This window comes from Cydia pomonella, chromosome 11, assembly GCF_033807575.1.
Source record: "Cydia pomonella isolate Wapato2018A chromosome 11, ilCydPomo1, whole genome shotgun sequence".
NCBI lineage: Eukaryota > Metazoa > Arthropoda > Insecta > Lepidoptera > Tortricidae > Cydia > Cydia pomonella.
This window is the reverse complement of record NC_084713.1, coordinates 472,453-498,297: the sequence shown is the minus strand read 5'-3', so window position 1 is coordinate 498,297 and position 25,845 is coordinate 472,453. Positions and strand designations below refer to the sequence as shown.

General features: G+C 37.7%; 5 protein-coding genes across 5 annotated transcripts; 2 read left to right on the top strand and 3 right to left on the bottom strand.

Moving 5' to 3' along the window:
• Positions 1-1,376: 1,376 nt before the first annotated feature.
• Positions 1,377-6,511, top strand: LOC133522580 (trafficking protein particle complex subunit 5). The gene is made up of 5 exons (XM_061857925.1): positions 1,377-1,678; positions 2,045-2,171; positions 4,753-4,836; positions 5,386-5,484; positions 6,266-6,511. Exons 1-5 carry the CDS (start codon positions 1,527-1,529, stop codon positions 6,362-6,364), a joined length of 561 nt encoding a protein of 186 aa, XP_061713909.1. The 5' UTR covers positions 1,377-1,526; the 3' UTR covers positions 6,365-6,511.
• Positions 6,512-7,183: 672 nt separating this feature from the next.
• LOC133522581 (uncharacterized) lies at positions 7,184-8,669 on the bottom strand. Its single transcript, XM_061857927.1, has 2 exons — positions 8,245-8,669; positions 7,184-7,448 (listed from the first exon to the last, which is right to left on the bottom strand). The coding sequence occupies exons 1-2, from the start codon at positions 8,380-8,382 to the stop codon at positions 7,236-7,238; spliced, it is 351 nt and encodes a 116-aa protein (XP_061713911.1). The 5' UTR covers positions 8,383-8,669; the 3' UTR covers positions 7,184-7,235.
• A 59-nt stretch (positions 8,670-8,728) lies between these two features.
• On the bottom strand, positions 8,729-9,313 carry LOC133522582 (NADH dehydrogenase [ubiquinone] 1 beta subcomplex subunit 4). Its single transcript, XM_061857928.1, has 2 exons — positions 9,094-9,313; positions 8,729-8,998 (listed from the first exon to the last, which is right to left on the bottom strand). The coding sequence occupies exons 1-2, from the start codon at positions 9,226-9,228 to the stop codon at positions 8,786-8,788; spliced, it is 348 nt and encodes a 115-aa protein (XP_061713912.1). The 5' UTR covers positions 9,229-9,313; the 3' UTR covers positions 8,729-8,785.
• A 6,111-nt stretch (positions 9,314-15,424) lies between these two features.
• LOC133522578 (small ribosomal subunit protein uS15) lies at positions 15,425-18,407 on the top strand. The gene is made up of 4 exons (XM_061857923.1): positions 15,425-15,559; positions 15,724-15,851; positions 16,646-16,811; positions 18,244-18,407. Exons 1-4 carry the CDS (start codon positions 15,537-15,539, stop codon positions 18,380-18,382), a joined length of 456 nt encoding a protein of 151 aa, XP_061713907.1. The 5' UTR covers positions 15,425-15,536; the 3' UTR covers positions 18,383-18,407.
• A 442-nt stretch (positions 18,408-18,849) lies between these two features.
• LOC133522576 (TM2 domain-containing protein CG11103) lies at positions 18,850-20,075 on the bottom strand. The gene has a single exon (XM_061857922.1). It carries the CDS (start codon positions 19,977-19,979, stop codon positions 19,437-19,439), a length of 543 nt encoding a protein of 180 aa, XP_061713906.1. The 5' UTR covers positions 19,980-20,075; the 3' UTR covers positions 18,850-19,436.
• Positions 20,076-25,845: the final 5,770 nt, after the last annotated feature.

The following is a 25,845-nucleotide window of genomic DNA, read 5'->3' as shown; positions in this document are numbered from 1 at the left end:
GGAAGGACTGTTCTAGCTTGATTCATGCGAATTTATTTTGTCCCATACACGTGTATACCTACTGTTTCATCACATCTGCTGATACTATTATAAATTGGTTAGTAATAGGGATATAAAAGTTAGACGTTTAAAATAACACTTGCATAGTCTGTGTTATCAAAATCGTTGACAACTTAGCTTGGTCTACCCTAACCCCGAAACGCATGACGGTTGAATGACCCTCAAGAGTACTACAGTAGGTAATAAGGGGTTATTAAAAAAAATTGTGTCAAGGTTTCTAAAGGGTTGACAACGCGCATGTGATCATATATTACTGGTCAGGCTTTAACAGGCTTCGACAGGTATTTTTGAGAAATTGTATCCCTTCGATATATCTTTCCGATAAATATATTATGGTAGCGAGTAGGGCTGCCATCCGTCCGGGTTTTCCCGGATTTGTCCTAGTTTGGAGGCTGTCCGGGGGCCGTCCGGGGGGGTGTCAACAAGTGTCCGGGGAAAACCCGGACACTTTTCATGTAAGGAAGCACATTAAAACTACATGTGTAATTAAAGGTCTTGTTTTTTTTTTAAATATTATGATTATGCGTATAAATTTAGTAAATCGCATTTTTTAAAAAGAATATATTTAAAAAAAATGCGATTTACGCCAAATGTCCGGGTTTTTTTTAATCTTTGTCTGGGTTTGGCGAAATTCGAGATGGCAGTCCTAGTAGCGAGATACGTACGTTGCCGGATCCGTTGTATGTACTTATTAGTAATTTAATTAATGTTTGAGACAACAATGCCAATGTAACGCATTGTTTTTTGTCATCTAAATTGCACGTGGCTATTGTATCAGGTAAGTCGTAGGTTATCATTATAAAAGTGCCAGCCTTGTTGAACTAAGAATTCCACGGTCACCCTCCAGAGTCCACAAATTATATCCACCCTTCCCGATTTCGGGCCCGAAATCAGTCGCTGATTAAGGCTTCATATAGTTTGTCAAAGGGCTATCTCATTTCAAACATAGACAGAGGGAGTCATACTATCTTTGTCTTACACTAGTACTAGCATCCAAAAGAAAAGGATGAGTATAGTTTTTATTGTTCTTATTTACTGACAAATTGGTTTGACCAACTATATATACGAAAGCTTAAAAGGGTTGCATTGACACCTGACGTTAAATGTTCCCTACACTATATTCGATTTAACGGCCAATACTCAAAGTCGAAATTTCAACAGTGCACGATAAAAAAGCGCCACCTCTATCACGTGAATAAATACACCGGTATCCATTTGTGATATTCAAATGCTTTCTTAACGCGTGTTGTAAAGGCGCTCGTGCGTCTGAGGCCTAATAGTTGTTATACTATTCCTGGCAACACATCTGCACAAATGTCACTGTCAAAAATTGACATTGCAATGGGAGTGTTTGTCGTTGCGTTTACAGTTTACTATGTTATTTGTTAAATATAAAGCTACTAATTACTAACAACAACAAGTTAAAACATAGATTAAGTACACTAGATTATAGATAGCTTTAAAACATGTCGTCTAGTCGCTCAAAAACGTCTATACTGGACAAACCACTCAGTAAGGGGAAAGGCGAAGTTTCTTTGGCTCTCTACGCTCTTCTCTTCTCCGAAATAGTCCAGTACTGCCAGAATCGGTCACATTCTATACATGAACTTCAGAATAAGTAAGTAGTAAAAATGTGCATTTAATAGTTAGATCCATAAGAGTAGTTAGGAACGTACATCTTTACCGTCATCTATATGAGTTGACATATTCTTTGGTTGTCATGCAGTTTTAACTCCTTGTTTTACGAAATCTGTATCATAGGTAGATCTTGACTAAATCTGATATTAAATCCATCTTTACTACCCATGTTAATAATACCTAGTCCTTAGAAATGGGTCAACTTGCCCTATACGAAGTTTGTAACATAGAAATGTATTTATGACCTATTACCTTTTTTTAAACACATGCAGTCATGCACTGATAGATAATCAAATATCCTGGCATAGTTACTGTAATAACAATATTATTTTTTGTCATTGAACAGATTGTCAGAAATAGGCCAAGATGTGGGTAGCAGGTTGTTGGACCTGTACTTTGTGCGGGAGCGAGGCAGCAAGAGAGAGATCAAGTTGCTGAACATGCTGCTCTTTGTCAAGTCAACACTCTGGAAGGTAAAGCTATGTTCAGGCTAGAACTTATTCATAGAGTATGAGTTTGTGTAAAATTTATACAATGTGTTTTTGACATTTGGCACTTAGCTTTATGGAGTTTTAACATGATAAATAATAGGTAATGATATTTTCCAATACAATTTTCTTCTTTTCGGATGGTTGGAAATATGTTACTAGAGCCCAGGGCCAAGAATGAGTTAATTAACACTACATTAGTCAAATTCATGCGCACCGCGAGGAATAGAAGCCTATGGAGGAATCTGGTTTTCAACAGAAGGATATGATATTACAATCCGCATCATCGAGGGACCACTGAAGAAGAAGTAGTCAAATTCAAATAAGTAGTTCCAACAATAAACTGGAACACACAATATAATCACAATAAAATGACCCTTAAAGTTTGTTGAAGATAAGCAATCTATTAACTCAATATTCGATGTCAGCATTTGAAACTTTGTTAGCAAAATTAATGTAATTGGGTTACCTATCTCATCTCCGAAAATTTTGAATGCAATTATTGAAATCCCAAAATTTTTATTTGACCGAACGCGTTTTTTCTATAAACCATTGATTTTTAGAGAGAGAGATGTAACCTCCAGGAAACCTAACTTGCAGGAAAAAGATTTGAGGAGATTGGTATGGGAATGCTGCCGGTAGGGATTGCAATCCGGTCCGGCGGATCCGGTAATCCGGCCGGATCCGGCACTTTTCAGGAGCTACCGGATCCGGTAAAAATCAAATAAAAAAACGCCTAAATACAGCACGCGCTGTGCGTTTCAGATGAGGAAAAGGCGCTGGATGCGAGGTATGAAGTTGAACAGAACAAAAAATTAATGAAAAAGTTTAAATTTAGTAAGATAAAAATATATTTATTATGACGATGACTGGGAACAGAAGAGGATTTCTTCTTCTTTCATGTTGGTGGCACGATATGACGATTACATAAATACTGTAATAGAAGGAAAAATTTAAGGATGGAAATGCCATGGAAGGCATTTGTAATTTATGCTAAAGAGAAGGTTAATGTTGTGTCATAATGTTGGGATAGGAGATTAAAAGTAAACAAATGAGCAGGATTAAGTCTGCGGTACTCAACCGACTACAGTTGGGCTCATCAATATGTGTGAATGAATATATGATAATATTGATAATTTATAGTTTTCTCAGATATATGTATATATATGATAAAATATAGATTCTTTTCTATTCAAATTTAAGAGAGAATTTATTGTCTTTACAATTTCATCCAATCTTATGCAATTTCCTTCATCTCCTGATACATGCTACTCTACGTCTAGCCAATGCTTTATTTGATCTATGTAACTTTTCTTAGGGAGTCCCTTTCCGCGATGGTTCTACATTCTATTATTTTTCGCATGTGATCGTCGTATCGTGTTTTGTTCCCTATAATTTGACCAATATACTTTTCTATAAATTAAAAAAAGGACAATTTTTTAAGTCATACAGTCTACTACTTTCTCGGACAAAAAATTAGAACAAGATAATACTCGCGCATTTATACTAGAGCGCATTTAATATCATAATTGGTTAAAAGTAAAATATCTTCTTTTGTTACTAGAATCAAAGAGAATTAAGAAGACCAAGAGTGCTCACTCCATACAACGGTTTTGTTACCAAAAATACTATTATTTTCGTAGTTTACATTTAGCGTCAAGTAGCGGAACTCTCAGTACTGCTACTCGACAATATCACGACAAACAAAAAGTCTAATGCTCAACGATTTTCATCTAATATTATAACCAGAGTAAGCATAGGAGTTGAAAATATAGTTCCGGTTACTCTGGTTATAATATTAGGTAGATGTCGACTACGAATATAATAAGCGTTTTGGTACCAAAACTGATGTATAGACTGAGCACTCTATGTACTTCTTATTTCTCTATGCTAGAATGGATGTCAATACAAAGAATTCAATCAAAGAACAGTTACGAAAACTTGTCCTTTCAAGGAGCTCCACCCCACATCTTATCATCAGGCTTTGGAAACTAATCAAATATATAATTGTAAACGAAAATTTGAGCATTTGTGAATGGTTAAATATGATAAATTACCAATTTCAAATTTTGTTTTTAAAGTGATATTGATATTATGACACTTTTTACTACCAAGTTCTATTTTATTGTTAAGAAGTTATTGATTAACTTCAAATTATAGATTTAGGAATACGTATTACGCAAAAAATTAGAAAAATAAGTAATTTAATTAACTTTAATATCCCTATACCAAACCGGATCCGGTCCGGCCGGATCCGGCCGGATTGAAAATCAATCCGGTTTGCAATCCCTAGCTGCCGGGACAGTAACCTGCAGCTCCAACTTCAGGGAATTGGGCTTAATGAACGCAACATGCGATCGACAGCCCGCCTGTTTCCGGCCGGGCGTCCCTACACTACATCTACAACCTAACCTAATCCAATGGCTACTACAAGATGGCTTTCTCCAAAGTTTGAAAAATTTAAGTTTTTGAAAAAAATGCGTCAGTCAAATGAAAATTCACCAAATATATTTCGGAGTTGAGATATGTTGCCACGAAAATGCCATGTGACGTTGTACATTTCCAGGTGCTGTTTGGTAAGGAAGCTGATAAGCTGGAGCATGCCAATGATGATGAGAGAACTTACTACATCATTGAGAAGGATGCCCTGGTAAGTAACTTCTCACCTAATCTCCAAAATCCACATTAAAGACCCTTCTTGTTAACACTACAAAATTTTGCAAATTTATCTACTTATAAATTAAAAATTTCGGAAAATTTCAAACGAGTTTGCAAACTTTCAGAACAACCATGTGAATTTTTCAATCAATTTGAGTATGCCTTGAAATTTTGATGTCCTAGAGACCTAATTCGCATGGGCACCATATTGTGTGTGCGCGATTACCGTAGGTGACAAACGAGAGAAATAAAAACTTGCATAGTTTATTTTATGATACTCGTAAGGCGAGGCCGAGTATTAAGCACAATCCTGGCATTCTATTTTGTTTAGACTCACGCGAAATTTTATAATCAAATCTAACTAACTATATGCACGATAACCAAACCATCGAGTTGCGTTATCGTGTGTATAGTTGACATGATATTCCTTTTCGTATTACGATAGTCGTACTGTCGAAACAAGAAATTCTTCTTGGACCTTAGGCGGGTTAAAAAATAACTTTTCCCTCTGTACAATTTGGATTTATGTATTTTTTTGCAGGTGAACAAGTTCATCAGCGTTCCGAAGGACAAGGGCTCGCTTAACTGCGCCACTTTCAACGCCGGCATCATCGAGGCCGTGCTCACCAAGAGTGGATTCGTAAGTTCCCGCGACAAATTAGCTAGGACAGAGATTATCCTAATAAGAGTGGTTGTAAGTTCAAAATTGCCATCACCACCATTTTGGTCAAATTTACATTTTTAGGTGTCTGTTGTTGAAATGCTGAAAGAGACAGTTTAGATCTGGAAACCGATACCAACTTGTATGTTGCTAACAACATTCTTATAGATGACGAAATATTAATCCTCTAAAACCTCTAAAATCGAGGTTCGCAAATTGCGTGGATCTTTCTCTGTCACTCTAATTACGCCTTGATTGGAGGAAGAGCTTTCTCTTGCCTCCCATCCCCACAATTTGCGAATTTCTGTTTTCGCGGTATGCCCTCAGGTCTCCCGATTAATGACGTCATCAAAATGGCTCCCGTTTTGTTAGTCCAAACTGTACCCAAATTGAGGTGTCAAATGAGAGCAGATAAAATCGTCAATAGGGGGGTCCACACAAAGCGAGCATACGCGCGAGGTAATTTCCTCGCGCACAAACCGGCCAGTGTAGACGTGCCTCGGCCGACGCAGCGCGCGCGTTTTCCTCGCCTGAGCGCGCCGCCTCGGCCGAGGCACGTCTACACCGGCCGAGATTGCCTCGCGCGTCTGCTCGCTCTGTGTGGACCCGCCTAAAGACAAAAATATTAAACAAAAATTAACCTTATTTTGGTACTAGCATGGTTCCACTATGGCTCCTAACTTGTGATAGTAATTATTAATTTTTGGTTGTCATCAAACGAGATACACTACATAAATAAATTTGTTTTTGTTCCTTTCAGCCCGCAAAAGTGACTGCACACTGGCACAAGGGCACCACCTACATGGTGAAGTTCGAGGACTCTGTCATCAGCCGCGACAAGTCCCTGGACGACCGATAATTCATATACCAACTAAATTAATTTATATCAACTCAATTTTTTTCAATTGTTATATAATCCTCTGAATACTTGGCTACGCATTTATGGTAAAAATAAATCGTTCGATATATATATCCACTCTTTACAATAAAGTTTAAAATAAATAAATATATTTTTTGTATAGGTAGGTAAGTAGATCATAGACTATAGTCTATAGATGACATGCATAAAGGGATCTATTCTTTCCCTGGACACTTTCTGCAGCTAAGAGATAAAAATTACATATATAGCCAGTCAAATAAGTTTGTCAGTAGAAAAAGGCGCGAAATTCAAATTTTCTATGACACGATTACTCTTCGTGACTACATTTTTTAAATTTGCCGCTTTTTTCTACTGACGGAAATCGCTTGACAAACTATACATTATACCTTTCTTTCGCCTTCTCAGTAAAGTGTCGTGTCGAGATATAGATATCTAATACTAGTGACAATAATGAGCTGTAGACTTCGCGACCGCCTATGGCTCCGCCATTTTGAAAGATATCCAAAAACTGAGGAACTACCAGTTATAACATATACTCATCTATGGAACCTACCACCAACATTGAAAATAGTTATCTGCCTCTTTATCGCTCGAATACACAAGAGCGATAGAGAGGCAGATAACGATTTTGGATTTAACGAGGTTGGCGGCCACCTCGCTTGATCGATAAAAAACATTCTATATAATTATTGAAACTGCTAGTAGAATTTCAAGAGCATTTTTGCCCGAGCTGAAACGAAAACCTCCGTTTCGCTCGGTATATAACCCCTCTAGAAACACCAGAGACCATAGACAATATTCATATCATTCTGAATTTATTCAGTAACTATGCACACGCCACATACAGACACTATTTAAATTTATGAATCCTATCCCTATACCGAATCTTGCCGCAGCGGTAGTCCCTCTCGAGGCTCTCCCGCATGCTCCAGCACAGGTATCCGAAGCCCACCATGGGCGCCACGATGGCTAGCAGACCGAACTGCGCCGTTCGAGGAGAAGCCACGAAGTGCTCATTCTGACAGGTCTTTAGAGACATGAAGCACTGTATGCCGTTGTCAAACTGGAAAGGATATTCAATATCAAATCATTTATATAACAATTCTGTCAGTTGAAAAAGGCGCGAAATTCAATTTTTTTTCTATGGGACGACAACCCTACCCGCCTAGATTTTTAGGGTTCCGTACCCAAAGGGTAAAACGGGACCGTATTACAATACTAAAATGTAAGGTTTTATTTAATTTGTCGCTTTTTTTCTAGTGACGGAAATGGCTTGACTGACTATACATATTTCCTAAGGCGGTTGGTGGTCATTTTAGAAGTAGTGCAAATCAGTTTTATCAGTTATAGATGTATGGCGCCATCTAGTTCTTCCTTTTGGGTCACCAAAACTGTGGCTGCAATATTTTGCACTATTATAAGCATCTTAGTGTCCGGCCACAATTGATGTTCCTTTAGTTATGATTCGCCGCCGTAGTACGACACCGTAGCAGGCGCCGCGGCAACGCAAACCTCCATGGTGCGGCACCGCAAATTTTTACGACGCGGCGCGCGACACTCCAAACCGCTCTGTGAGTATACGACGCAGTGTTTCCGCGGTACCGCATTACAGTGACCTGTCCCTTAGTATTTCCTAGGTAATATAATCATCACACCCTGATTATAACAACAAAACATTGTAAAAATGGGTCAATATTTCACCATGTAGAAAGTGTCTGTATAGGAAAATAATCTTTTAGTGATTAGCTTCTAGTCTTAGTAGTATAAAAATTACTGGCTGTAGCAAAAACTTCTTCCGAGCAGTGCTTTGAGTTGTTTTAAAGACTTGAGGCTTCGAAGCTAGTTCCTATGCCACTCACCACATAGCCAGCCTCTGCAGCATGCTTGTACGGGTCACTCTTCAGTTTCAAAAACTCTTCCCTCATGCATTGTCTCCGTTTTATCTGTTCCTGAATAATCTTACACTCCAGTGCAGAGAATCCATATCCATCAGACATTGTTTAAAAAACTATTGAATAACAAGAAAATAGAGCTCTTGATGGCAGATGACAGACTGATATTTTTTGACATTGACGGCTAAAAACTGTCTGGAGAAAAAGTTTTGATAGAATTCTCTACTTTGCTTTTGAATTTTGGTTAATGATTTCTGAAATTCTCAAACTTTATGCAGTAAATGTTTAGTTGCAAAGTTAAAAAAAGGAAACTTTCATGTAGAAGTACCTAATATACACACATTGATATTCCTTATATAAAGTTATTAGTTATTACCTATATTGCATATTATTTCATATATACATTTACATAACATTGGGACACTCAAACTGATGAATGAAACTAAACATGTAAATACACAGATTCATACACTATATTATAATTGCTATTTAATTTACAATGATTTATTTATGTGAACTTGAAGAGCCTGTCTCTGTACACAAGTTCTCCGCTCCTGATCTTCTGCTCGCGCGTGTTACGGTCGTTCCACACCAGGTAGCCGAACGCGAACATTGGGATCACAATAGCGCAAATACCGAAGAGACTTGTTCGGCGGTTAGGTTGGAAGTGGTCGTATTGGGTAACTTTCATTGACATAAACTTCTGGATAGCTGGGTCGAACTAGAATATAAAACGTTGTAAATAATTGTCATAATGTTTACTTTTATTTATAAAAAAATGGGTACAAAACAATAAATTACGTAATTAATACATACCACATAACCAGCTTCTGAGGCATGTTTAAAAGGATTCGTCCTTTGCATTAAGAACTGCTTCCTCAGCTCAGCCCGCCTCGCAGCCTGCTGTTTAACGAGGTCGAGTTCCTTCTCGGATATGCCGTAATCGGCCATTTTAGAGAATATTATTTAGAACACTGGCTGAAGATGTGGATATCTCGTTTTCGTTCGATTTGACAATTTCTTTCATTCCTATCAATTTGACAGTGACAGTTGTGGCATAACGAAATCCTCCGTATATCTGTGGTTATTTTGTAGAATTTCGATCATTTGAAATTAAAATATATTAAGCTTCTGTACCGTTATTTGAAGCCTATTTAATATTTGAGAGTGCGATGCTGTTTGACAGATGACGTAGCGGTTCACTATAGGCTGACACCTACCCCCTGGTACTCGTATTTCAAGTTTTAACCCCTCCACCAGGCGCCCGGGGCGTGCGGCCGCGGAGCTCTTCATTGGCGTTCTGTTTGTCGGAACGTTCGGTTCACTGCAAGAAATTCTTAGAAATCCTTAGATTCTTAGAATTTTTTGTAAGTACTAATTAAAAGTATTGTAAACGGTTTTACCGTTCGATTGTTAATATTACTTCAATGATTTGATGGACAGCTTGTGTTCGTCAATGTGTTTAGCAAAGCTGACACCTCATCGATTCACATCGCGAGCGCAGCGAAGCTGTCGCGTAAGTAAGCGATTCTTATTTTATTTTGTTTACAGCGAATCGAATCATTTTAAGCACGGAGCAGGTCCTTGAAAAAGTGTAAATGTGAATGGCAGTTTATAGGCCACAGTTTTATTGTCCTCCGAAAGGGAGGTTATAACGGTTCCTATTACAGTATAGAACTGCCTAACTTAGGAATAACTAAAAAGACGCGCTCTGCGACGTCGTAGTTTATGCTAATCAACTTGTGATTTTGCATTAAGTAACCTTAGGGTAATTACAATAATAATGATCGTAAGATATATATGACCTGATATTTTCCGTGCATTTCCAGATTTTCTGGTACTGTGCTGCTGTGATACAAATTATTTTCTTTTGCATTTAAATCGAAATATCACAATAAAGGCTGGATTTGGAAGTACCCCCAATTTTAGAATGCTTGAGAGCTGGGGCTAAAACGCCTAAAATAAGCTAGAATAAGAAGCCATTAAAGAAATACCATGTTTGGTATTGCCATGGGTACCATTAAACAGTAAAGTTACTCTAGTATCATGCTGGCTACCAAATTAGGGTCCTGTCCGCCTTAAAGTCGACGAAGCCCCGCTGTCGCGGGGCTTCTATTTCCGCTCTGAGGGACGAAAGGTAACTAACAAACCTACATCGAAAACCTCCTTTTCGATCTTTTTGTTTATATCCTTTGGAAAGTTTTTTCTTAATAATACCAATTTTGGATGCACAGTACCGTCAATATCTTTGTGAATTTTATTTTCAATTAAGGTATTTGTACGTAATAATAAATAGTGCAACTGCTAAAAGTGCCTTCTAGTTAAACCAAGGGATTTAAAAGTGAAACTCTTGTATGTAAAACTGACATATCCCCATTCAGTTGTGTTATTGTGATTTTCGTTTAAGGAGTTTTATTATATTTATATACGTATAAAATTTTAGTTTTGACATGTATAACTGCATAAAGGAGGGGCACTATTTACCCCTTTGCTATAACAATAACCCTTGTGAGAAAAGGAGGTTCGAAATATCTTTTCATAACTTAAGAACGTAATTGAGACTGGGAAGTCGGGTGGTTACAGACCGCCGCTGCCTGCACAAGGCATAACACATATCCTGCTGCGTAAGCAGAGTTGAACAATCTTGCATCATGTTAAATTAGCATACTGTAAGCTTTCCCACCTGCGCAAGGTGTGGAGAAATTTACTACCATTGCGTAACTTATTGTACCTATACTACCTGTACCTATTATGGATATCCGCCATGGCCTACTACAATAACTATCCTGCTACTTAGCAGAAGGTTTATTAAAATATAAATAAGTGCTGTTAAGCATACATACATAACGTACCTAATATTTCCCGCCTGCGTAAGGCGAGTGAATATTATTATTTAGCCAGCTGAAGACCTGACGCCTGCGCAAAGTGTGCGATTTCCATTATCCTGCTACGCTAGCAGATGAAGCAAAATGGCTACTATAAGACCAGTATACTTAACACAATGAACATGGTTCCAAACGCCAAGACCTTTCCCGCCTGCGCAAGGCGTGTGAAAATGATTAGTCACTGGGGCTAAAAGTCAGACATGGTTTTGATACTGTTATTAGATAAAAGTATATTAAGATCATACAACATGCCTGCGCAAGGCGTGCAACATCCATTTGCCTGCTGCGCAAGCAGGTATCAATTGGTTCAAGGTATCATTAATTAAATATTGGTACTACAAAGCATTTATGATACAAGTACCTACTTAACATGTACCTATCTATTTCTATAAGCCAAGATTTCAACTCCCATGTAAATCTCCGCCTAATTCACAATAATAATTCATAATCATTCATTTGCACATAAAAAGCCTACGCAAGGCATTCGAGAAATAATTTTTACTATCGTTTTGCTGCGAAAACACACCCCACTAAACATGACTGGCCCAGGAAGACCATAAAACCCTTAAAAGAAAAAATAAGCCTTGACACACTCACTGCCAGCGACCCGCTAGGCGTATTCCCTTTTAGTAGGCGCTTTGCGAGACATACTGTTTTCTCGCGTGATCAACTTCGCTCGTAACGCGTAGCTCACGCTGGCACTGAATGTGTTAACTGGCTTTCCGGTGAGTAATATTAAAAATCACCATAAGTGGTTCATACTTCATACGTGGTCCATTCAATCATGCTAATAATCGTGTTATTTTGTATGTCATGACCAAGGACTTGATAGTCTAGAGTTCATGATACTAATTGTTGAATTAAAATTTTGAATTTGTTTTGAATTGCCTTAATCAACCGGCCGCCCCGCCGCTACATAGTTCTAATGATGTAAAGATATAAATATATTACCCTGGACTGGTTCAAGGTTCTTGGCCATTCATCATTTAACCCCATTTGGGTCAAACACAACAAAGGTTGGGAAAAATGTATCCCGCCCGTAGCAGCTTAACAAGATTGCAGCAGCATAGCGTAGCTTGAACTCCGTTAACGTTGCGTTGTCTACAGGAAAGACGTGACGGACTTAATAAAATGTCTATGACCCACAACTGGTATATAATCATAGCTCAATGCAACTCATCAACGCAGTCCAAATGAAAGAAAGCCATTTCGGTTATTAATCTAGATGAATACATCAGGCGTTAAAATATATGTCCTAGATGTCGGGACGACTTCTTGTTAATAGCCAAAAGTGCTTTTTTGGATAACGGATACAAACCCTTAAGGGTTGAGATGCATACATTTACCTATTGGTTCGAATCTACTTTAAAAGACCGTGTGGTTATGATATTCATTATAAAACATTACAAATTTCCCGTGTGGAATTAAGCAGGCGTACATAGGCTACGGAGACTGCTTACCATCAGGCGGGCCGTATGCTTGTTTGCCACCGACGTAGTAAAAATGGCAAGCAACCTCGACGGTTATTTCTATACCAAAGTTCATTAATTGGTGTCCTATGAAATTATTCCCATAAGTATTCAGTTTTTGGCAACAATAATGTACAAGACAAAGTTTCTGTATTGTATACTGTATGTTACAAAATATATATGTGAGAATCAGTGAGCTCACTGAGATAACAGAATTGCTTTAAATCACCGTTGATACAATGTAAACGCTAGACAAGTCTGCGCCATTGGGCTTGGGCATGCCACAGGTTGAATTACCTACTTATATATATAGTTCTCAAATCTCGTTTAAAGTAATGTAACATTAGTTTTTCTTCAAAAACATAAAAATAGGAAGGCTACTTAATGCCAAATGATTAAATACTGATTATATTAACGAAGGTCTTTGACCTTACTATCTAACCCGTCAGTCAATAACATATCCTTGGTAAGATAAATAGTTATGTCCATACATCTCGCGCTTCCTTGAGCTTGCACCAGGTAGTACAAGTAGGTAATCCTGAAATAAGGTACGAGTAGATTTGTGGACAAAGCTGGGACTACCAGTTAGCATGGCTATTACCTACTTATGTGTTTTAATAATGCGAATTGTAATTTATTCAAACACTTTAGCGAACGTAGATCTATCATCTACGCACAGGCCTAACCTTGGCTTATCAGGAACGCAGACATTGTAATATGTGAAATACCAGACGATACAAAGAACCAAGCGGGAGAGCACTCTCCTGGCAGAGTTTTCAAGTTAAATTGTAGCTCACTAACTGAAATTGACGAGCTTTTAGTGCCAATAATACAGTTCTTGTTTAAGATTTTAATCAGTCACTTTATGTTTTTAATATGTATGAAACTAAAGGCCAAGTAAGTATATTCAGGTGAAAGCCTTAAATATACCTATACATCTTGCATGATGGTACATAATTTCAACATGATACTCGTAATAATGATACCTCCAAGAGGAAAAATCCTAGTATTATTTTTGCTGTATTACAGGCATTGAATTGATAAAGGTCATGTTCTTACCATACTGGCCCTAATTATTGTACATGGAATAAAATAAAACCACATTATAGGCTGGTTAAAGTATGGGCCCAAAAATATTTTAGAATACTCTCTGAGGTAAGACTACCATCGTAGCGAATATCAAAGAAAAATTAAAATGGTTACATCAAATAAGGTTTGTTGTGTATTATGATTGAAAATTGGATATTCTACGAGCTTATTTACATTCTGAATGGCTATATGCACTGTACACAACTACAACGGTGAGAGTGGTAACGGTTTGAACTCTTTGGGATGAGTAACATAAAGCTGTTAATAGCGCTACCAAATTAACCTACTATATCACTTACCGTCTATTTGTTATTTAAGAATGTTCAAAAGCGGGAAAATAAGGACAGCTAATGTTAATCCATGAATTAATTGTCCGAGAGCCTGATTACTTCTACAATATAATAGACACTATTGCATGTTGTGATAAGTGCACTTTTCATATGATTTACTTTGCCCTTAAGACTGTAGGATTTTTCGAAAACAAACAAGCGAAGCTCTGAAAAATGTATATAAAAATCGTTTTTGTGAGCCTATAAGTTAAATTGTATCCTGCCTCATAAGTAAATACCAATATTTGGTAACCATATCTGGTTAAAGACACTTAAGTGTCAATAATCAAGTTTATTTTCTTTTTGGCAAGGTAATATAAGGTCGAATACGAGTCAGTTTGTTAGAATGTGGACCTTGAAATCAATTGAAAGTATTGAAACACATATAATGATCTCAATGTTATTTTTGGATGGCTAAAATAAAAAGTATAATTATGTTTTCATAATTTATTTTAATAAACATAAAGTTTTCTATATTTATAGGTCCTATCTATAAATAACATTGTAAAGTAAAATATGTCACTGCACACTTTAAGCCTTTTCACATTCATCCATGTACCCGGATTGTTAAGTACACTTGTACTTGTTGTCTCCACCATTTTCACATATCAGTATAAATTAATCACATTGGCGTTTTCTGACCACCAGGCGATCACAGACACGTCTCAAATATTAAATAGGCTTCAAATAACGGTACAGAAGCTTAATAGCAGCGTTTTACCTTACAATAAAACGCTTATTAAGCGAAATACCTTATTTGAAGCCTATATTTTTAAATTCGCCTGTGGCTACAACACTCAGTTGCAATAAACCAAATCACTTATATAATGCCCGTCAAGGGTATTTTTAACTCACTGCGTTTTCTCCTACCATGCAGGTTGCACTAAGCAACATCTATAGTCTATACACACAGGTCAACTGGTATGTCTCTTCATATTGAAAACGAAATAATATAAAATGCAATCCTTTTTCGAATGTGGTATATTGCAACTTCGTTTTATTTATATTTTGAGACCCAATGAAGAGCTCCGCGGCCGCACGCCCCGGGCGCCTGGTGGAGGGGTTAAAACTTGAAATACGAGTACCAGGGGGTAGGTGTCAGCCTATAGTGAACCGCTACGTCATCTGTCAAACAGCATCGCACTCTCAAATATTAAATAGGCTTCAAATAAGGTATTTCGCTTAATAAGCGTTTTATTGTAAGGTAAAACGCTGCTATTAATTTCAACATTTTAATTCAAAAACTATTTGATAAAGATTATATAATTTGCATTTTAAAACACACTTTGAAGTTACTGTTAATGCTACAAAACTGTATTGTCATGAGTCTACTTGAACTTGCTACTTAAAACCGGATTTTGCGTCGCACTAGCTAACCATAGACTCAAAGTGCCAAAGTTTAAAAAAGTATCCTTTTCCGGCCACCATCTTTTTGATTTTCCTTGTTGTCGTTGTCAGTTCGGCGATTTTGTGAAAAAGCCGCAACCATGGGTCGTATGCACGCACCTGGGTAATTTCTTTATTAAATCATTATATTTAGAAGTTGTGCTAGCTAATGATACTTAATTCTCCGTTTTCGGATATATAAAAGTGTTTTTGTGACAGCAACATAACCTACAAGACATTTCGTGCCTTACCACATGGCTTGGATAACGAGTGTAATTTCTGTTTCAGTAAGGGTATTTCCCAATCGGCACTGCCGTACCGCCGCAGTGTCCCCACGTGGTTGAAACTGACCGCTGATGATGTCAAGGAACAGATCTTCAAACTTGGCAAGAAGGGTCTCACCCCCTCACAGATCGGTGAGTTCCCTAAACTGTTTTATGGCGTTTTTATCTATATTTTTTTTCCTGGATGAAAGAATCATCATGTAAGCGAATATTTAACGTATAAATCCTAAGAGTGACGTGAAAATTCAGCAAGACTTGAAATTTCTAACGCTGCATGGTATTTTTACTTGTCACGTTTATCATCAAACTGGTGCTATGAATATTTATTTATTTCAATCTGTATTATGAAGACTGACCTGGCAATAAGCAATTCCCAAATTTTGATTCTTTAGTGTACTTTACACATTCCGGTGAATGATAAAAGGAATTATTATTCCTAATATCACTAAGAAACTTGCATACATTTTATGATTAAATTAAAAGCTGGAAGTTCTATCCCCCAAGCTATGTTGTACTGGCATAAAGCTCACATCTTGGGATAATGTGGTAACAATGGAATACACCCCCCAGCCTTGGAATGTATAGGCTTTTTATCTTGGTGCTTCCAATCTCACTAAGGTCCGTTTGTCTACAACTGAGTGTGATGCAACAGTGTAGAAAAATTGTTTTGCAATATAATGTAGGATGCTGTTTGTTAATTGTAGAAAGAGATTTGGAAGATTTTTAAAAATAAAATATACATATTGAACTACAGATTAAACTAGCTCTTGTCAACTTAATGATGGTTAAAGACGAAATTTATTCAAGCATTATTTACACTTATTTTCTGTTGAATAAAGCCTGTGCAAGTCATTCTAGTCTCGGAGCTTCAGTGACTTTGTGCCTCTTAACAAGCAATTATTAAATTGATTTAAACTGGATTCCAGGTGTCATGCTTAGGGATTCACATGGAGTTGCCCAAGTCAGATTTGTCACTGGCAAAAAGATCCTCCGTATCATGAAGGCCATGGGCCTGGCCCCCGACCTACCCGAGGACCTCTACTACCTTATCAAGAAGGCTGTAGCCATGAGGAAGCATTTGGAGCGTAATAGGCAAGTCTACTGCTTTCTATTTTTCTTTATATAAAAAAATATTTGTTGTGGGTTATTTTAGAAGCTAGTTATAGTAATCCTCTGTATACAGTGTGTTCCAAGCCATTGGACAAAGCCGAAATGTAGATATGCATTAGGGTATTTAGAACCAGTGTACAAAGTATCATAACAACCAGTGTAGCGGTTTTGAAGAAATTAACAAATTACCATTTTTTATTTTGGAGCAGCCTGTATGTGTTAGTAGCTCCTAAGATAATATCCTCAAAGAATAGTATGGAACCTTCTTCAACCTTTTTGATTATCTTTTTTATTTATCACACTTTTGAAAAATGTCATCATTATCAAATATTTCGAAGAAATTGTCAAAAACACTGCCAAAGATTAACACAGTGTGTTTCTGTTTGTTGACGATTATTGCAAATAACTTTCGTTTGAAATAAATATTTTTTTATCTTTTGTACTAATTGAAAAAAAATATTAACGTCAGAGTATTCCTGAGAAGTAACCCTATGTGGGATTTCAGGATTTGTCCAATGGCTAAGGTCACCCTGTATATCCATTATGTATATTTGTATTGTAAATAAATTCATGTTATTATTAGTAGGTTATTGATCTGTTCCTAAGTCATGGGTGTTTTTCTATGTATATAAGTATATATTAAACTATATATATATAGTCACCTAGTACCCATGGTGCAACCTATGCTAAGTTTAGATCTGTGTAAGATTGTCCAAATATTTATTTATTAAGCTAAACCATAAACTTTAGCTCAAGTGATTACAAAGACATCTTCAGGCATCACTTTCTGCACAAATACAAGTATAACATACAATAGGCGGACTTAATGCCTTGAGGCATTCTCTACCAGTCAACCACTGGGCCAAACAGAAATTTGCTAAGGTGGGTGCAGTGTGAAAAGAAAATGTTCCAAAATTAAATACTAAGTCTAATACTAATAGGCCAATATACAAACTAATAGGTTATATATATATAATACTTTTATAAACTACACAAATTATCATTATAAATACACTTAAATATACTTCTGCATCTGTGCGAGGCAGAGGGAGGAGGGAGGGAGGGTCCCACTAGACAGCATCTAGCAGGTGCTTGTAAAGAATTAACCCGAAACAGTAGAGTGTGTGTAAGGTACAACTGGTACACGTGACGTTCCAGCTCTTTCTCTTTACAGTTAGACAGACATTAAAATTGCAAGCAATTCCATTAATGATAAAGAAAAATAGAAGGGCACAAGTATGAAAGAGATAGTCATCGAGGTTGATTGTGATGATTCTACCCTGACATAATTTTAAGATCATTGTAACTCACAATATGACAACAAAGATCTCAATTTCTTATAAAGTACTGATTTATTTATAAGTTTACTAGGTAATATGAGTAATTTTTTAATGTTTATTTATTAAATTTCCAGGAAAGACAAGGACAGCAAGTTCCGCCTGATTCTCGTGGAATCCAGGATTCACAGGCTGGCGCGCTACTACAAGACCAAGAGTGTGCTGCCCCCCAACTGGAAGTATGAGTCCAGCACCGCTTCAGCCCTGGTGGCTTAAGTTTAAATAAACTTTATAAAACACCTATTGTTGTTTGATTTAGTTAGAATTAACATTAGCCCTTGCATAGTTAGGCATTTGAATTTTCACGAAAAGGCATTAGAAAGCATTTTACTGCCTATACATAACATTTATGTATAGGCGGTAAAATGTAGATTAATTCAGTCAGAATAACTTTTAACATACCCATTTAGTACCCAAGTTCTGATTTCTGAATGTTTTTGTTATTTATACAGGTGAGTTTTATAGCAGCTTTCTAATAATAACAAGGGGCTCCTCATTTTAAAGGTGCCTGAATTTCAAATTTTTCTTCAGCTCTTTTTTTTTATATCCTAGGTGCTAAAATGATAATTTGAAGGGCAAATTTACTGCGGCTTTGTACTAAACAAGACAAAGTAAACTATTATTTTAGCATCTGGGATGTAACGAGGATTAAATTGTGGGATTTGCAAGAGAAAGGCAACATCTGTCTTATAAAATGTAGTTTTTATTAACAATAAACTTTCTTGAAGTTGCAAAAAGTGTAACCTTGTTGCTATTAAATCATTTTCTTAAAGAATAACATCACACTAAACATATAATTATGAGAACATAACTTCAAACAAGTTCTACCATTTATAAACTATATCACATCAGCCTTAAGTTTAAGTTCAGTGTGAAAATATATACACAATGTGCAAAAGTACATGCCCATTTTATAAATGGAATCTATTTATTAATACATTTACTGCCAGAAAAAACGGCACACTACCCCAGAAACCGGTGGTCTATAGTGGCATACAAAACAACCTGCCCAGCATCAGAACAAAGTTCACGAGCGCCCACCAGGTGGGTTCCAGGCAGCGAATGTGTTAAAGTGGGTATGCACTTTTGTAGCTTGCTATACATTTACTTGATAACTTTCGCAAAACACATCTTTTTACAAGAGCATGGACTAATTAATCTAGTAGATTAATTAGTTTATGATGAGAGTTCCACTATACTTTTGAGATGTCACCAGCTTTTGTATACTCCCATTACACACAGTTCAGTAAACATTTGCTTAAAAGTAAATTTAAACATAAGGATTCCAATTACTTCCATCCTCAGGATGTAAACTGTTTGTAATTAATAGCACAACATCTACAATCCACCAGATACCCAGCCCACCCAGTGTCAATAGCTTTCCTACTGCTGTACCAGTCTGCCCTAGACAAAACCTGTCCATACCCAAAAATCCTAACAATATACTGTAGATCAGCGTCGTAGTGAAGTAATGCCCTGAATATCGCACGCAAGGAAAACCCTCGCGGAGAAAATTCCTTTGGCCGTAACATTCAATGCCTTCCAATGGCTTACATTGCGCTTTGGCCTTCTCTACATCTTCGTATTTAACGCCTCCAAACTTCAAGCAGCCATGGCCCATAGCCTCCTTAGCTGATTGGTTCCCTTTATGGTCTACAAGCTCATTGCACTCCAAGAATTCCATTGGCAGAAAACTGCACTTGACGAGAGGTCCCAAAGGATTATACTGCTCTATTGAACCTGGTACGCTCTCGGATATGCCATAGGGAATCACGGCAAACAATATTAAAGCCAATTTTAATAGTAATTCCATTATTATTTTCTATTTTCCTAAAATGAAAATAGAGCTTTTGATTGTGAGTATTGTGACACAATGACTTTTTTAACGTATGGCCTAGATGCGAGTTCTTTAAGCCAAACACAATGACATAATTAAGGCGTTTTTTGTAAAGTCAACATTAGCCCAGGGATCTACATAGCACCGGATATATGAGATGAGCCAAGTGCAAAGAATATAATACTCACTAGGAGAAGAACGCTAACTCCATACAAAAAAATGCCCCTTTCAAAAGTTCGTTTATACTAGTGGCGCTCTCTTTGTATCTCAGTACTAAAATTGACAACCGGTTTAGCCTGGCGGGTTTTGGTAGGTAGTGATCCAGTTCTAGCTAGTGGTTCTGGGTTCGAATCCCGGCGACGGAATTTCTTTTTGTATTTTTTCATTTTTTGTTTTTGTTGGGGTGAGGTTTTTAAATTAGTATTTATCAAATAAAAAAATATTATGTTACATATTAATCAAAATCACAGGCATCTTTTGTCCTAAGAGATAATGATATCTATATTTTAAAGTTTATTCAATATAAAAGGTAACAATACAGTTTATTATCAAGTTATAAATATTTTTATTCCTATATATTAGGATCAAAAGAGCTTAAATCGTTCGAAAAACATACAATAGGCAGGAAAAAAGTCATTTTTTATACAAATTTATGTATCGGACGGGGCTTGTTGAACTAACTGTGACACTTCCATATAATATCTACATACCTATTTGAATTTTATTCAATGAGACCACAGGTCGGTAATTTCGGTTCATTATTGATATGGGTACCAAATAGTTAACCTATCCTGTGCGTGTGATTATCTTTTGATTTTTTTAAGGAGTTATTTTTGTTTAGGTCGTCTATTTTTAGCGCATGTTTTAATTCCCAGATCACCTTCATAACAATAAATAGAAGTCATTAAAATTTTCATGATAAAAACAATTTTATATATATGTATACATATACTATTTATTGCATTTAATATAGATTTTTATATATCTAAAACATGATCTTTGGCACATCTGATTTTACTCCACAATTGCAATTAGTGTAACTTGTAATCATATCACATATATCAGCCCAAAAAACTAAAAATTACATGAATATATGACAGACAAAGTTGTTATTACATCTATCCGATTGTCGGACACTTTCTGCTCCACAGCTCAGTGCAGCGGTCTTGTTGATGGTTACCGGGAAACTACAACTAGTCATAATTATGTGGCGGATCCGTGCCTTTTGATTTTGAGCCTTTCCAAGGAAATGATATGACGCCCAAGGATTTTTTGCTCACGTTCACCCTCTAAAACAAAACAGTCACATTTTAAACAATACTATAACCTATGTCCCTAATTACTAACCTTGCTAATAGCTACCAGAGTTCTAAATTGCCAGCTAAAACAATGTTAGAATTTACATCTATGATGAATTTAGATTGTAATTTTGGACGCGATAGGGCGGCCGTGCGACTTAAGAGGGTGGTAAGATTAAATTTATATATTTGAATTTGGCAATAGTACACTTATTTTATTTATAGATTAAAATATTTCTTTTTAAAGTAGAGGAATTGCACGGTGGATTGATAACACACAACTCGAAATAACTTTTGTCGATTTTATTATATAATTATTAAATTATATTTTCATGTTTGTAAACACGTCTTTTCTTTTGACAACTGACACCAGTTCTAAATTTGAATATTATAGGCTAGGTATTTTGCTACGCAATGACCATAAAGGTTGCACCTTAACACCTTCTCTCGTTGAAAAGACCTAGCTCGCTAATCAACTTTTCCAGTCTTGGTCTAGCAAGTGGCTTCGTAAATATGTCAGCCAGCTGTAACTCAGTGCTTATTCGCTGCACGTTTAAGTTTCCGTTGGCTACTAGCTCTCGAACAAAGAAATGGCGTATGCGTATGTGCTTAGTTCTCCGATGAAACTCTGGGTTTTCAGCTAGGCGCACAGCTGCCTCATTGTCCACATATAATACTGGGAGCCCTTCCGTCTTCACTAAACCACCGATAAGGCGACTCAGCCAAACACTCTCTCTTGCTGCCTCGCTAGCCGCGACTATTTCGGCCTCTGTAGTTGAAATTGCCACGCTTGATTGCCTCTGGCTAAGCCACGACACTGCTCCACCAGCATAAAGACATAGAACTCCAGATGTCGATCTTCCAGTTGTGGTATCACCACCATGATCGGCGTCACTATAGCATTCTATTTGGCCTTTTCTATAGTCCTTTTTGTAAATAATGCCCATATCTGGAGCATACTTCAGATAGCGTAGTATTCTTTTCAATCTAACACAATCTGCTTGTGTTGGTTTTTCAAGACTCCTAGACACCACACTCACAGCATATGCGATGTCAGGTCTTGTACCAACCATGAGATATGCAAGTGCTCCGACCACCTGTCTATAATTGGTTAAGAAGTAATCTTCAACCTTCTCTGCTTGTAGACTAGTATCTATCTTCTGAGGTCTTTGGCATGCATCATCTTTCACTATTGGAGTGGTCACTGGTCTGCAATCTTGCATTCCGAATCTCTGCAAAATCTTCTTTGCATAAGCTGTCTGATGTATCCTTACATCACCATCTTCTCTGCTTTCGATTTCTATTCCTAAGAAATGTGAAATTGGCTTTGAAGTGATTTTGAATTTTCTGCTTATTTGCTCAAGAAATTCCTTAATTACGTCCTCACTTGAGCCAGCGATTAGACCATCGTCAACATAGAGGGCCACAATTAGCTTTCCTTTCGCATTCTCTCTCTTAAATAGGCAAGGATCAGCCTCACTGACTTCGAGACCTATTTTCATAAGGAATTCTAAAATGGTCCGATTCCAGCAACGAGGAGCTTGCTTAAGACCGTAAAGGCTTTTCTTTAATAAACAAACTCGACCCGTACCGTCGTCATACCCTTCAGGCTGTTTCATGTATATCTCTTCATCAGATAGAGAGCCATAAAGAAAAGCTGTGGAGACATCGAACTGACTTAGCTTCAAGCCTTCACTAGCCGCTATAGATAGCAGGGCTCTGACTGTCGCCATCTTGGCTACTGGGCTGAATGTCTGGTCGTAGTCCTCTCCCTTTTTTTGTTTAAATCCTTTTACAACAAGTCTAGCTTTATACTTGTCTATGGATCCGTCAGGGTTCATTTTGATCCGAAAGACCCATTTGTACGGAAGTGCCTTGCGGTTAGGCGGTAAATCACACAATGTCCAGACATTGTTTTGCTCTAAGGAGGCCATTTCACTTCTCATTGCATCAATCCACTGCTGTCTGTCTTTTCTCGACACAGCGTCCTTGTAGCTTGTCGGAAAATCTTCTGATACAACTGAGCAGATGAAATCGTCATATCTTTCAGGTCTTTTGATCGAGTTTCGATCCCTCAGGTCGTACCTTGGTTCTTCTATAACGATTGGTTCCTCTATAACGGTCGATTTATCGTTTTCTTCTGCATCGTAAAACTCAGATTCACCTTGACCATATTCTGCCTGATCGTGGGCTTCCTGTTCACGATCTTCTTGGCCGTAATCTTGGTCGCAATAATCCTGGCCTTGGTCTCCTGTACACTCTCCCTCTAGATCATGGCTAGGGTTGGCTCGGACCTCAGGTACATTCTCAATATCACATTGAACTGATTCGGCTTGATCCATTCGTTCCTCGGGATGGATTACGGTTTGTTCCGGTGTTTCACGTTCATTGAAGATTGCTCCCTCTGTTTCTATTGGTGTTTGACAAGTATCTTCTGAGCCAATTGATATTTTAAATTCCACTTCACTTGCAAACGTAATATCTCGAGAGCGGTTGGTTTTCGTTCCGTCCCAAATACGATAACCGTCATTGTTTTCATAGCCGATGAGAATTCCTTTTATGGCCTTTTTGCTGAGTTTTTTCCTGCACTGTTTGGGGATATGAGCATAGCACTGACTCCCTATGACTCGCAGGTGAGAAATTTTAGGCTTTTTTCCAAACCATAGCTCATATGGACTTTTATCTTTGACTTTGGTGGGTCCCGTCCTATTCAGGACATAGGCTGCTGTGTTTATAAGTTCAGCCCAAAGTTTTTGCGGGAGCTCACCTCTGGCGTGCAGCCAGGTCCTTGCGGCTTCGACTAGGGTGCGATTCTCGCGCTCGCTACAACCACTTTGTTCTGGTGTGTACGGCATGGTGAAACGCTGCTGGATCCCGTGTGCATTCAATATCTTTCTGACATCTTCGTTGTCGAACTCTCCTCCGTTGTCACTCAGTAAATATTTGACAGAGTGGCCGGTAGTCTTTGTTTCGTTGAGCATCATTTTCAATTTGTCTTTGACTTCTGACTTGTGACGCATGAAGTAGACTAGGCGGTATGAAGAGAAGTCATCCTTGAAGAGCACGAAGTATCTGAATTTCTGTCCACTGGGATGTTCGAATGGTCCGCATACGTCCGTATGTATCAACTCACCAGGAGTTGTTGCTCTTTCTCTTCTCCCAAATGGCAATCTATGAGCCTTACCGAATATGCATGCCTCGCACTTACCATTATCTTCAGGTAAGTTAATCCCGAACTCTCTCTTGACTAGAGCTTTGACATGTCTCTTGTCTTGGTGAGCAAAGCGTTCATGATAAACTTGCAGCATATTGGTGCCTGTGATTGCGTTCACTTCAATTGAGTTAGATATTTTTGAAGGAGTGATTGTCTTCAGTTGCAGTTTATATAAACCCCCTTTAGGTTCTCTCTTGCCTACAATCTTTGTATCTCCATCAACATCTAGCTGACAACTTGTCGCGGTAGAAGTGAATAAACTATTCCGCACGTTGTCTTGAGCTGCCAAAGTAGAGAATAGATTTTTCGTCAGCGTTGGTACAAGCCAGACATCTTTCAATCGTATGGTTTCCTTCTTCTTGCCTATGATTGATTCCACCAAGACAATGCCTTTCCCTACTGCAGGATTCATTGTTCCGTCTGCTGTCTTCACAGATTGGTCATCAAAATCAAATGGCTCGAACTCTTGAAATATGTCTCTTCTAATGGTTATGTGCATCGTTGCTCCATTGTCAACATACCAATTTTCTGTATCTTGATCTGCTGCCTTTGAACAGGCGTTGACTGCCATTAGCGTCATGCTTTGTACTTGCTTAGACGATGAGGCTGGTGCTGAGCTGCTTGGCTTTGGTGGTTTTCCATCCTTTATCCATTTTTTGCAGTTCCTTACTCTATGTCCCATTTGTGAACAATAGTTGCACTTGACCTTCGCATCTTTCTTCTTTTTTGACTCTTGAGTTTGTTGGATTACTAGCGTCTCTTGACTAGTAGTCCCTTCTTTGTTCTCCAGAGCTTTCTCATAGGAGCACAATTGAGTTGTCAAGTTTTCGACAGTTCTATCGGTCTTATTCAGAAGTAACCAACTGGATTTGAACGCAAAGAATCTTTCGTCAAGAGTTTCTAATATCTTGCATATTAGTAACAGATCTGGGAGTTGGCCTGTGCCATCTGCTTTAGTCATCTCAACATTTAAATTGTTCCATATATTCTTCAGTTTCGACATGTGTGAGGAAACGTCATCGGATGGGTTTCGTTTAAAGTTAAAGAATTCCATGCATAAATGGTACGACCTGTCTTCCCTCTGACCATCGAACAAGCGATGTAACTCCTGCCAGACTTCATACGCTGTCTCAAATCGCATTATCTTCTGCAATGTGTCATCAGTCATATTCGTCGTTAGAATGAGAAGAGCGGCGCAATTTGCCTTGGTGTACCTTGCCAATGCCGCACTGTTCCTTGCAACCGCTGCTGCGTCACCCGCTCCGTTTTGAAGAGGTTCTGGTTTATTCAGTTTGCCCTCCAAAACATCCGTTGCGTCTGCGGTGCTACG

Bases quoted from the DNA above. Each gene is read 5' to 3' on its own strand.
- LOC133522581 (XM_061857927.1), bottom strand. From the start codon at position 8,382: ATGTCTGATGGATATGGATTCTCTGCACTGGAGTGTAAGATTATTCAG. The intron at 7,449-8,244 runs GTGAGTGGCATA...TATCCTTTCCAG, and splicing joins CTGCAGAGGCTGGCTATGTG to TTTGACAACGGCATACAGTG.
- LOC133522582 (XM_061857928.1), bottom strand. From the start codon at position 9,228: ATGGCCGATTACGGCATATCCGAGAAGGAACTCGACCTCGTTAAACAG. The intron at 8,999-9,093 runs GTATGTATTAAT...TTTATATTCTAG, and splicing joins CCTCAGAAGCTGGTTATGTG to TTCGACCCAGCTATCCAGAA.
- LOC133522576 (XM_061857922.1), bottom strand. From the start codon at position 19,979: ATGGAATTACTATTAAAATTGGCTTTAATATTGTTTGCCGTGATTCCC.
- LOC133522578 (XM_061857923.1), top strand. From the start codon at position 15,537: ATGGGTCGTATGCACGCACCTGG. The intron at 15,560-15,723 runs GTAATTTCTTTA...TTTCTGTTTCAG, and splicing joins GGTCGTATGCACGCACCTGG to TAAGGGTATTTCCCAATCGG. The intron at 15,852-16,645 runs GTGAGTTCCCTA...ACTGGATTCCAG, and splicing joins TCTCACCCCCTCACAGATCG to GTGTCATGCTTAGGGATTCA.
- LOC133522580 (XM_061857925.1), top strand. From the start codon at position 1,527: ATGTCGTCTAGTCGCTCAAAAACGTCTATACTGGACAAACCACTCAGT. The intron at 2,172-4,752 runs GTAAAGCTATGT...GTACATTTCCAG, and splicing joins TCAAGTCAACACTCTGGAAG to GTGCTGTTTGGTAAGGAAGC. The intron at 4,837-5,385 runs GTAAGTAACTTC...ATTTTTTTGCAG, and splicing joins TCATTGAGAAGGATGCCCTG to GTGAACAAGTTCATCAGCGT.